At 33.6% G+C, this 12929-nt stretch overlaps 1 protein-coding gene across 1 annotated transcript in view; it reads right to left on the bottom strand.

Annotated features, from left to right (window-relative positions):
- Positions 1-3342: 3342 nt before the first annotated feature.
- The window catches only part of LOC111063300 (myosin-VIIa), a 44446-nt gene continuing 34859 nt past the window's right edge, over positions 3343-12929 (bottom strand). The window contains exons 13-16 of the mRNA XM_039435949.1: positions 11257-11451; positions 7239-7327; positions 5823-5990; positions 3343-3630 (exon numbers count right to left, since the gene is read on the bottom strand). Of these exons, the coding sequence (XP_039291883.1) occupies positions 3431-3630; positions 5823-5990; positions 7239-7327; positions 11257-11451 (652 nt within the window). The 3' untranslated portion in view covers positions 3343-3430. The remainder of the gene's footprint in view (positions 3631-5822; positions 5991-7238; positions 7328-11256; positions 11452-12929) is intronic.

Raw genomic sequence — 12929 nt, 5'->3', positions numbered from 1 at the left:
TTTGGAGTGCGGCAAAGTACTTTGCCGCACTCAAAACTACATTCCCGCACTGGGTGTGGGAATAAGGTATTTTTCGTACTATAAATGATGCGGGAATGAGCACTTTTTCGGGTAACTGTAGGAAAAAGTATTTTTCGCTCGTGATGTACACAACATTTTTCCTCCATCTACATTTTTTTATAGAAACTGCAAATAAAATCATTCTAATAACTTACGTATTGGTGACAATGATTCCTAACAACATAACCTAAATCTAATACCTAAAAACCGGTCGTCTGATTGGCACTGCCGATTGCGCTATCTATCGGCAAAAGTTGTAACAATTATATCAGCTGAGCAGCTACCAAAAATGGCTGACTCCAGATCACGCGGTTCAGATTTGAATTGCAGATCAAAAATATTTGTTGGCTGGTATTTTGAATAGAATAAAATATTTTAAAAATTGTATAAATTTTTATCGTCTACTAATATTAAGTATATAATAATTATCATACAAACATATATTTCATGAGTTAATCAAATTTCTGGTTGTGGTATTGAATTCAGTTGACTCAATGACAGACACCTCTATTATGTTTTCTCATCTGAGCTTAGACCTTCTAACCTATTACAATGTAAGTTTCAAAATAGAGATGCTCCCCATGTTATTCAAATGGAGTCACTTTTACTCCCTAGGGAGTTTTTCTGTTTTTTACTACCGAGAGCGAAAAAGTGACACTTTAGTATTAGGTTTCAGGGAGTAAAGTAAGTACTTTAGACAGTGGGTGGAGGAAAAAAGAATTTACATACTCAATTCTCCTCGTAAAACAGCTTATTTCTGAGGAGAATCTACTTTTTCGCTCGCTAACCATCCGCGCATGCGCAGTAGATTTTCTTTACGCTCGGTAATCATTCGTGCATGCGCAGAAGAGTTTCTTTACGCTCGCCAATCAGCTGATGGTAAGCAGCTCGCCAAAAGGTCAGATCTTAACCTAAAAAGTCGGTAATTGTAACTCCGCCGATATAAGTAATTTAACAGGTTTGGGCAGTTGTAGAAAAAATTTTGTATGTAATTCGCGCGTAATGCTTCTTTATCGCTCTTGCAAAATTATCACGCTCCGCTTCGCGTCGCGTGATAACTGTTTTGCGCGAGCGATAAAGTCGCGCATTACGCTCTTAATACATAAATAGCTATTCTACTCGTGATATTTTTAAATTTTTTTCGATTTGTATATCATCAAGCTATGAAAATGAAAAATTTTTCTCAGGAAAACATTTTTTTCTGATCATTACTTTTTGAGATATGAGCGACTGAAGTTTGAATTTTTGGGACAGAACATTTCAAATTCGGTAAGAGATAAATCCATGAGATTTAGAGGATGGATTCTTCATGGTATTGTTGATCTAGTAAAACAAATACTTTCTGAAAATATCAATTTTTAAGAAAGTTATTCAATTTACTAAAAATAACTTTTAGTTGAGTTATTTTTGGTAAATTGAATAACTTTTCCAAATATCGATATTTTCAGAAAATTCTTGTTTTACTAGATCAACAATACCATGAAGAATCCATCCTCTAAATCTCATGGATTTATATCGTATACCGAATTTGAAATGTTCTGTCCGAAAAATTCAAACTTCAGTCGCTCATATCTCGAAAAGTAATGATCGGGAAAAAAATGTTTTCCTGAGAAAACTTTTTCATTTTGATAGCTTGATGATATACAAATCAAAAAACTTTGAAAAATATCACGAGTAGAAAGTTTATTTTCAGCCTTAATCCAAAACTACTATTTCTCCCCCGGATTTAGATAGTTGATGAGCAAATCTGAATAAGGTTATGGTAATTCCCAGCATTTGGTGACGGATGAGCGCCGAAAGAAGAAAACGTTTTCGGCTGTCACACCTTTCTAGGGACTCACTGTATTTATTGAAATGTTTTAAAATGAAATGTTTTATTGGCAGAAATATAGAATTACAACATCTTAGAAATATATAATAAAAGCAATACAAATTTTACAACATGAGAAAATACTATTACAAAATAAAATGCAATGCCAATTGAGTATTTGCATCTCGAGGTACTAAACCTGTTTGAGATGGTGATATAAAATTGATTACAAAACTATAGCGCTAAAATGTAGTCACTGAGGCCGACAGTCGCATATGAAGTGACACATATTACATAATAGTATCGATGATTTATCAATTTTAGTTTCGAAGTATATTGTACAATATTATGATATACAAGTCTACATGAGAATTCTAAAAAAAGTATCTATATTCTCACATTCCATTACAAATCTCTTGACATCTTTCAAAAACCTTGATCGTATCTTGCACTGCCTTATCTCCAAGGGCAGCAGGTTGTAGAACTTTGGAGCCAAATAAGAAAAAAATTTCATGAAGTGACTTTTATTTGGTTTAGGTAGGTATACAAGCTTCGTATTTATTTTCGTCATAAAGACATTATAAATTCATCATAAAGACAATTTTAAAGAAACCTAGAACTTATGATAGTAAGATTTTGTTTAGTGAATTTGATGTTAAAACTATACGACAGTTATATCTTAGTTGCATAACAACTAAGAGTTACAGCTGTGATAAGTTCTAAATAGTTTGTTTGTCTTTTCGGTCTCAAAATTTTATAGTTTTTTTTAAAGTTTGGAATTTTTTTAATTAATTGTGATTGATTTAATTTAATTTTGAAGTATTTTTAATTTAAAAATAATCTTTGTGTGTTACGAATTGTAAATTGAGTGTGTAATAGGAGATTGTTGAGACACATAACCTAGCAACATTTGGACTGTTGTATAAATTAGAATTGAAACCGTTTTGGGCTTAGAAGCCTGTCGTACTTCTCTGTAAGTTGTGTGATTCTGAATGATTGAATAAATAAATAAATAACAAATTACAGTTTTAAATAGGAGCATAATTTCCCTCTAGCCGATGACATAAATTATAATCTTAGACCTAATACAATAAGAAAATATGGAATATATAACACCAACTCAGCTCTTCTTAGAAGGAAACTCTACTACATTAGCAGTAAATTCATAAATATACTAGAAAGTGAATTTCCACTTAATAATATCCGAAATAATAAACACAGAAAAAGAGCCATAGAGGCATGGCTGAACTTGAATTATTTCCATTTTATAACTATTATTTATAATATAAAGGATATTATTTCGTTATTATATCTAATTAAATAAATGTGTGTATCTTGGTTTAAGTGCAGTAGCATATACTTATATTTATTTTACGTAAAGCTTTTTTGTATTTTGTTTTTGGCAAATAAAATACATTCATTTCATTTCTCAAATTATTGCTTTTCAAATTAAAATACTCATTGCAATTAACGCTTCTATCAAAAAAGTTTCTGAGCACTTTGTAGACATATACATTTTTCAATGGAAGTATAGCTAATTTTCTATTTATCTATATTTATTTATTTGATTACCTTCTCGGTGATGAAGTCCTGCATCTTCTGCAGTTCGCGAACATCGGAGATAATTTTGTCAGTTCGATCCGTGAATTCAGATGTGCCGGTTAGACTGAACTGTGCGTGCCGCAAGCGTGCAGCATCCGCGCCGCTCGCATGCAGCGCGCGTGCACTGTCCGCGCTGCTTCCGTGCAACGAGCTTCCACCTAATAATATTAATGTGACATTATTTCACTGCATTGAACTGTATACAGAGTGCTCTGAAAAATAGGTTGCGTTTGTTGACCGAGCGAAGTGAGGTCTAAGATTCAAGTCGACGGTTTGGCATTTCTCTTAATGTTTAAATGTTTATATGATGCGCATTAACGGCGAAACGCGGTAATAGATTTTCATGAAATTTGACAGATATGTTCCTTTTTTAATTGCGCGTCGACGTATATACAAGGTTTTTGGAAATTTTGCATTTCAAGGATAATATAAAAGGAAAAAGGAGCCTCCTTCATACGCCAATATTAGAGTAAAAATCAGACTATAGAATTATTCATCATAAATCAGCTGACAAGTGATTGCACAGATGTGTGGAGAAGCCAATCTATTGCTGTATTTCCATAAGGTCTATAGTTTCAATCAGGTACTTGTGGATGAGAATACTGCGTGAGGTCTACTGTTCACAGAACTACTAGTCTATTATAGACTTATTTTACTTATCTTTCTTTCGAAATTAAATTTTCTACAAGTTCTGTAGAAAAATATTCTGTGTTTATTGTACATTTAACATAATAAATCTGCTTCAAACCTTGAAGGAAATTGTTTTTCGGGACCAAGTTTCGCGTATTTCGTCATATATATTAAAAATTACTGTAGCTACAGGTCTGGAAACGGTTTTATTCAATTTTCCAGTTCATTTTACATGGAGGACGCTTTATAGCACATCTTAATTAACAGCCAACAAATACCCGTAGGGCTTCGTTTCGGCAGTGGAACTAAAATTCAGACGAAATATTTCACCCTGTATAACTTGGTAACCAAGCATTTTCGGACCTATGTTAATTAGAACTTTTTTCTTCTTTTGATGTGAGAAATCAAACCCTTACTTATGAGCAACTTTTTTCAAAACACACTGTATATTTAAAAGTTAACATAATTTTGTAAATAGTTAATATTCTATCAAGTTAATTGGTTAGTAGTTGATAAAGTTAACAGTTTATTATATGGTTAATAGTTGATTGTTAATAGTTTACAAAACTTTGTTAATTTTTCATCAAGTGAGTAGTTAATATTCTATCATGTTAACTAGTTGATCAGTTAACAGTTAATACATTTGAATATCGGGGACCGAGCTTCGCTCTGGAGTACAAAAGCATATTAAACAATTTATTACGAAAGAAGAAATTATAATAATATTCATACAGAAATGTTCTATCTAATCACAGTAAATTGAGATTAAATCCCAGAGGCATGCAAAAATTTCCCTCACAAAGACCCAGTTGCACAAAAGCCGGTAAAATTTTAATCCTGATTAACTTCACGTGAACCAAATCAGAGAAGACCATTTCAAAAAGATGGATCTAGTGGAATTAATCAGGATTGAAAATAACCCGGCTTTTTTGCGGGTGAAGGTGTAAAGGTTAATTTTGTTTTTCTTTTAGTGTAGTGTCTTCTCAAGTTGATATTGTGGTAATTATTCATATTGAATGAAAAAGACTAAGAAATTGTCAAAAAACCACATATTTATTGATACTTAGAAAAACCGGTTTCGGTGATTACACCATTGTCAATCTCTGATAAACTCTGATACAGACCGAAACCGGTCTTTCTAAGTATCAATGAATCTGTGGTTTTTTGACGATTTCTTAGTCTTTTTCATTTAAAAAGTAAAATTTGTATGTACTTGATATGAAGGTACCTCCTTGGTAAGTCCAGTGTCCCTTCAAACAGTGTCTCTAGCACTTTCAATGGAGAAAATAATAGATGACATGACTAAATCTTCACAATATTCTGTACTTATTGTAATGGCCCTTCTCATTAAATTGAAAGTTGTATTCATGAGCGAGGTCTACTGTTCGCAGAACTACTAGTAATTATCCTTCTAATGTCCTTCAGCCAGTTTTCCCAGGGATGAGACCAAGTGCAATCGAATCTTTATATTATAAACCTACTATGTTATGGATTTCGTGAGAATCGTTAGAGCCGTTTTCGAGATCCGGTGAAATACAAACATATAAAAAATCTAAACATCCAAACATATAAACAGAAGTTTAATAGTATAGAATATTCTATCATGTTAACTAGTTAATCAGTTAACAGTTAATACAGTAGATACCTGAATGCAAAGTTAACAGTTGTTGATAAATAGTTTAAATATAATTAATCAGTTAACAGTTAATGCAGTTGATACCTGAATGCAGGGTGCGTGCACTTGAAGTTGCACTGCGTTTGCGCAGTTGTTTGCGACGTGCCACTGATGACGTCACTGAAGACGTCACTGAAGCAGCACTGCCGCGACACGGAAGCTGTACTACGCCGCCATTTTGAATACATTTCACGTGGAACAGCTGTTTGCAGTCTGAAAATTACAGATAAAAATATTTAAAATCAATGAGAGATCATCACTAGTGTAGGGTCCATGTTATAATGGCAGTGCAGAAAGATAGGAGAACAACGTTGCCGATCCTCTGTCTTGTCAATGCCTTCTATAGACGGTAGCTGATACTGGTCTATTGATGTAATATTAACTGTCCATTCTCGTTTAAAATAATCAATTATATTTTCAATGATTTCATAATGAATTTTCATAATTAAGATAAAATATATTGTGAATCAATAATTAATTCTACATTGTTAAAAGCCGATCTGGCAACAGAGCAAAGCGAGAGAGAGATAGGGCTGTTCGCTTTGTTGAATGATAGACAAGGATAGCAATACCATTGCTAATCAAACATTGCCATTATAACGTGGACCTCACTATAGATGTTGGGGCACAGAGTTTTGCTCTGGAGTACAAAAACATAGAAGCATAAAAGCATAATTTATATTTATTTATTGATACACAAAATATAATATTCTTTTAAATGATTGGGGAAGGACTAACAGGCACAGCCCAAAACTCTTTCTTCCCCGAATTTTGATTTATACACTATAAATAGTCCAAAAAGTATGTTATGTTTCATACACTTGAATTCAGGTCCAATTTTCAGTCCAAACAATAAAAACAGAAAAGTTCGAATTTAGATTTTGGATTACAAACTAGATTGAATAACAAAATAACACTTACTAATCAGTTAAAATTGTCAAATAATGATTAACTTTGAAAATTATGATATACTCTAGTTTAGAATGATTGACATGTCAACAAATCATATTATTTTGATCAAGTCGATTGAAATTTCTATTATAATATTTCTCGCTGATTGATTACACAGCTGGAAATAATTCTGTTTCTCTCCCACACACGCATCTTCTGTTTCGACAGACGACGAAATTATCATCTGTTTTTCCAAGGATGAATAATTGTTATCCTTTTCATGTCGTTCAGCGAGTTTTCCCAGGGATGAGACCTAGTGCAATCGAATTTTTATATCGTAAACCTACTATGTTCCAAATTTCGTGAAAATCGTTAGAGCCGTTTTCGAGATCCGTTGAACATGAATAACCAAATATAAACAGATATACAGAAATTGCTTGCTTAATATTATAGGATAACAAAATAACACTCACTAGTCAGTTGAAACTGTAAAATAATGATTAACTTTGAAGAATTAGATATACTTTAATTTAGAAACTAAAATTAAAAAAATAAATAAATATTGCTGACCTGTACACTTATGACCTTCTGCTAGCAATGCATCCATAGCTTTAGAACAGTATTGACATTTATCGTCCTTTGCGAATCGAGCCACTTTCCTGCAATAAATTAACACACAATAAATTATATTCAATATTCATTTAATACATCTCACATTGTCCAGGTCTGACAAGACCTATGGCAAACACTGGTCATAATAAACAAAATAATAACATTTCTACGATAAAAATTAATTACAATAATAGTACATAATAATATATTTGTGAAAATGCATGCTGAAAATTAAAATGATGGGCGATATGAATGAATTAAATCTGCATAATTTACAGGGAAGTGGAAGGATATTAAGGCTAGGCGAGGGGTGAGCATGTACAATATAGATGATTATGGATATAAAGGAACCCGGATTTTCGGTGGGGTTGAACCACTCTAGCACCTTGGGTTGTTGGGACGCTAGGCCTGCTATTCTAGACCGACAGCACCTCGGCCAAACTAGTAATTAAATGAGATTGATGAAATAAAGATTTAAGAAAATATAACAAATAAAATAAATGAATAGAAATAAAAATATCAATAAATAATCAAAATATTGTGAAAGTGAATTATAATGAATGGAACGCACAGAAATGAAATGAATGGGAACAAACAGGACAATAGCTGCTCAGTCACCATCCAGTAATAGTATATTTCGCACCTAGGGCCGAAAATGAGACTTTTCCGGCTCGAAATCGGTTTTCAAAGAAAAGATTGAGAGCCGGAAAAACATTTTTGCCCATGGTGAGAACGTTATTTTTCGCCACAGAGAAAAACGATTTAAATATGAAAATAATTGTTTATTAGGCACTTCCGAAAGCAAAACAGGAAGGTCTCTAGCAAATCTGAGGTAATCTGAATATCAGGAAATTGTCCAAGTATTTTTATTTTTTATTCTGATTTGTCTAAATAACCTAAAAGATTATGTTCAATTATGTAAGAGGTAGAGTTTATACTTTTTATTCTTCCAAATGACTATTAGATATTATTATAAATGTTTTGATTCTTGAATAATAAACACAAATAATAAATAGTTTTTTGATCAGCTGTTTTAGCACACTTCAAATTTGGCCAATCTGAATGTCAACGTCAACAATGCTTGTTGTCGTTGACTTCGGAAGTTTAGGTTAGAAGTTCTATCTTACTCTGAAAATCAAATTTGAATAGTTTATAATATATATCTTATCTGTATTTTATTCATCCAAATAAAATGATAGTATCTTATTGCAGAATACTTATTCAATTCTAGAAGCATAAACTGATCCCGTTTCATAAACCATTTTGTAAACACGTTCACATCAAATCAGAATCAGCTGACTTCAAGGTTATTTTACAGCCCTAGGGCCGTAAAACTTTTACCGGCCTGGTCAGAAAACAATCATTTTCGGCCTCCATATGACGCACGAAAACCAGCTCATTACATCCAAGTGGGGTGAAAGTATTTGAACAGATTACTCTTGAAGCATGCCAATGAATTGGATTGGATGAGGCGGTGGTAGGGCAGGGAGTTGAAGGCTCGGCAGGCGCATGTGAAGAAAGAAAGGTGAGTTGAAAATAGTAGTTGGATGAAGTGGTACAGTAGTTGGAGTGTGAGATGGTGAGACGACCTATAGTTAGGTCCTATAGTGAGGTCCACGTTATAATGGCAGTCAATGCCAAGATAGGAGAAAAACGTTGCCAAGTCTCTCCATTTTGCCACTGACTGTACACAGCTGTTACTCAATTCATCCCATTAAATTTAATCTAATAATAATTATCATTTCCTTGATAAAATAATCAATTTAATGTCAAATTGATCAAGAAAATACATTTTTTCATAATTTGATTCAAAAATATGCTTTCATGACTGAGATCAGATTTTTATTTTTATACAAACCTGAAAAGGCGGCTAATTTAAAAAGCTGTGATACACCAATCTGAATTTGAAAACAACAGAAATTAAGTTATTTGGTAGATATTCTATTCCAATTTCCTTTAAAAATAATAGAAAAATAGTAATCCTATTTAAAAATAAGTAATTTCAATAAATTTATTCTGAAATAACTTTTCAATATTATTTATACCAGTACGAGTAGGTCTAACCTATATGGGTAGGCTAACTTAAGCATAGATGAAGTATAGGATGGTTAGTTATCAACCTTTTAAAATGTCATTTCAGGTAATTTAATTTGTGTTTCTCATTAGGTAATGTTTAAAAATTATTTCATTGTTTCAAAAATACATTTAAAATCAATTTTACGACTTGTGTACTCAAGTACTTTGATAGAATGAAGAAAAAATATGGCGGCTGAGAGTATGGTTTGTTCAGTTTTGTACAGTCACTGTTAAAAGTAAATATAAAATATTCTGGCAAACAGACAACATTGCAAAGCGAGAGAGAGATAATGCTATCTGTTTTGTTGTATGATAGAAAAGGACAGCAACAGTATTGTCAATCGTACACTGCCATTATAATGTGGATCTCAATAAAGTGCGATGTCAGCGAGGAGAGTGAGGGAGTCTCCAAGATAGCCAGGACCATCACTTCTTAAGCTGCGTACACATATTCGCGCTTCCAACCCGCACCGAGCACGCTCCTCCCTCGTACCGCCCTCGTACCACCATCGAACCACAGTCGCTCCGCCCACGCACCCATCATGAACGTTACAGAAGATGTTAGATCTTCTCGCGTTCCCCGGTCGAACCACTGTTGCTCGCCGGTCGATCATCAATCGCTCTGCTGGAGTGACGTTCGGTTGCGGAGCAGAGCGACAGTCTGTACGCACCTTAACAATCAGCTGAGACAGCAGAATTATAGATGAATTTACATAATATAGACTGAGAAAATAATTATTGAACTGTATATGATATGAATAAAGCAATTTAGGATAACTATAGATAATATTGGTAGATATGCATCTACATAAATTGGCGGAGCTTTGGACATATCAATGTCCATTCTTTGGAAAGAATATTAACTAGTAGTTCTGTGAACAGTAGACCTCACGCAGTATTCTCATCCACAAGTACCAGATAGAAACTATAGACCTTATGGAAATACAACAATAGACTGGCTTCTCCGCACATCTGTGTAATCACTTGTCAGCTGATTTATGATGAATAATTCTATAGTCTGATTTTTATTCTAATATTGGCGTATGAAGGAGGCTCCTTTTTCCTTTTATATTATTCTTGAAATGCAAAGTTTCCAAAAACCTTGTATATACGTCGACGCGCAATTAAAAAAGGAACATATCTGTCAAATTTCATGAAAATCTAGTACCGCGTTTCGCCGTAAATGCGCAACTTATAAACATTTAAACATTAAGAGAAATGCCAAACCGTCGACTCACTTCGCTCGGTCAACTAAGAAAATAATTATTGAACTGTATATGATATGAATAAAGCAATTTGGAATAACTATAGACTATAGACTATAGATAATTATACATTGTTATGCATCTACATAAATTGGCGGAGCTTTAGACATATCAATGTCCATTCTTCGGAAAGAATATTCACTAACTCTCTACCATAAGAGATTAATTGATTGATTATATGCCTTTATTAGGCAAAGAATTTCCTATTTCTTCAGAGCAAAGTTTTAGTTACTGTAATTCTATTCCATACTTTAATTGCTCAGTATTGTATTTGTAAAAAAGCACAGGGGAAAGATAACACAAGAAGATATCAAATGGTAAACCAAAAACAACTACTAGGACTATCAGTTAATACTGACGTTTGAAACATAATGGTCCTTAACCATGGCATATCACCAAAAATGATACAGTATCATCTCAACTTGATACACAACACCATAATTTGATACAAAACTTCAAAACTTTGGATGAATTCTACAATCCATGGGATATTTTCTTATGCTATCTTTTCTCTGTGGTAAAAGTAAACTAGATGAAACAGAGAGGAAGAGGAGGAGGAGGAGGAGGAGGAGAGAGAGAGAGAGAGAGGAGAGAGAGAGAGAGAGAGAGAGAGATAGAGAGAGAGAAATATTTACCGAAATTGGTGTCCGGCTATGGTGACCAGAGTGATGCTCTTGCGGTCGACATCTAGCGGCGATAGTGGAGATTGCGGCTGCTGTGCCTGCGGCTGCGATGCGCGTTTATTGGCTGCCGCAGTTGCGGCCTGCGGTTGAGACTGCTGCTGCGGTTGAGGGTCACTGTTGCGGCGTTTCAAGTCCTGGCTGCTAGGTCTGCAAACAAATTTATAGAATAATAATGTAATACTGAAAGATCTGAAATAAACCAGTTGCTAAGGTTGTTTAACACTTCAACCGAAACACCGGTCTGTGAGACCAGAGGCAAAATGATTTTTTCCTACAGTTACCTTGAAAAGTGGCCATTCCTGCACTGATTACAGAACGCAAAGAATCACTTTTCCGCTCTAGTGCGGGAAAATTTTTTTCTGCACTCCAGTTTTGCAACATGGCAACACAAAATAGTTGGTGGGTTATATGGAGGATTAGTGCACGAAAACAAAAATTAAGTTGGTAACAATGACTGCGGTTAGATTTAGATAAGAATCATTTCAATGGCTACCCTACATTTATGATAAAATGAAAGTCCCAATCTAGAAATCCAAAACAAGAATAATGTTTATCTAAATCATAATTAAATGAATAATAACTTCTCATCATTTAATAATAAATAATGTTTATTTTCTATTGACAGTAATAATTATTTCAACTCCAAGCAATGAGAAATGTAGCAAACACACATTATGAAATTCGAATTTTCAGGTTAAATAATTACCGTTCGAAATCCATGTCAATAAAATTAATAAAATAACATTAGAATATACTACAATAAAATATTTTCTGTTGTCTATGTTATTTTATAAATATTTTTTAGTTTACTTATAGTATTTTTCGGTAATTCTAGTTAACCATAAGTCTAAATATCTGAATACTGTTTTTAGCTGGATGAAACGAAGTTAAGTACGATTCTTCCCGCTAGGTCGCGCGCTTGTCGGTTCAGCCATCTTGCAGACATCCCAACCAGCTGTTGGCGTGTATTTTGAATGCGAATTTTTTGTTTTATCTGTATTTTTTCTGATTCTTGAATGAATAAAAATGAGAACTTTGGCTGAGAATTTTCAACTTCAATTGGATTATTAATTTTTAAATGAATTAAGGTTGTTATTAATAACAGCATCACACACACAAACATTTGATGGATTTCAGCCATCATTTTATCCATAATTACCCACTTTTCATATTCAATGGTAATTTTTACTGTAGGAAAAATTTAATGTGAAATATGTTCGCAAAGTTCCTCTGCTGCACTCAAGAAGCCATTCTGCCCTCGCCTACGGCTCGGGTGTAAACATTTCTTTTGGTGCAGCAAACTGTCACTTTGCGCACTTGTTGCACAAATAACTATTTCTATAGTGGCAGAATTGTGAATCAAAAATTGCTGCCCGCTGTAATACCTTCTCCCCCACTATTCCTCAACATTCTCCAACAATGCTCGTCAGTCCCCAACTCACGGTTATCAAGTAAAGATCAATCTATTGAAAACGTACCGGTCTCAGCTACTGAATCTTTCGGATAACGTTCATTTTTTACCGGTCTAGAATACCGGATGTTTCAACTAACAGATATTTTGAGCATTCAATTTTTTTCTAATGTTTTTCTCTTCATTATTTCGGTATTTTATTGACATGTTTTAT

This window comes from Nilaparvata lugens, chromosome 9, assembly GCF_014356525.2.
Source record: "Nilaparvata lugens isolate BPH chromosome 9, ASM1435652v1, whole genome shotgun sequence".
NCBI lineage: Eukaryota > Metazoa > Arthropoda > Insecta > Hemiptera > Delphacidae > Nilaparvata > Nilaparvata lugens.
This window is presented reverse-complemented; position numbering and strand designations above follow the sequence as displayed.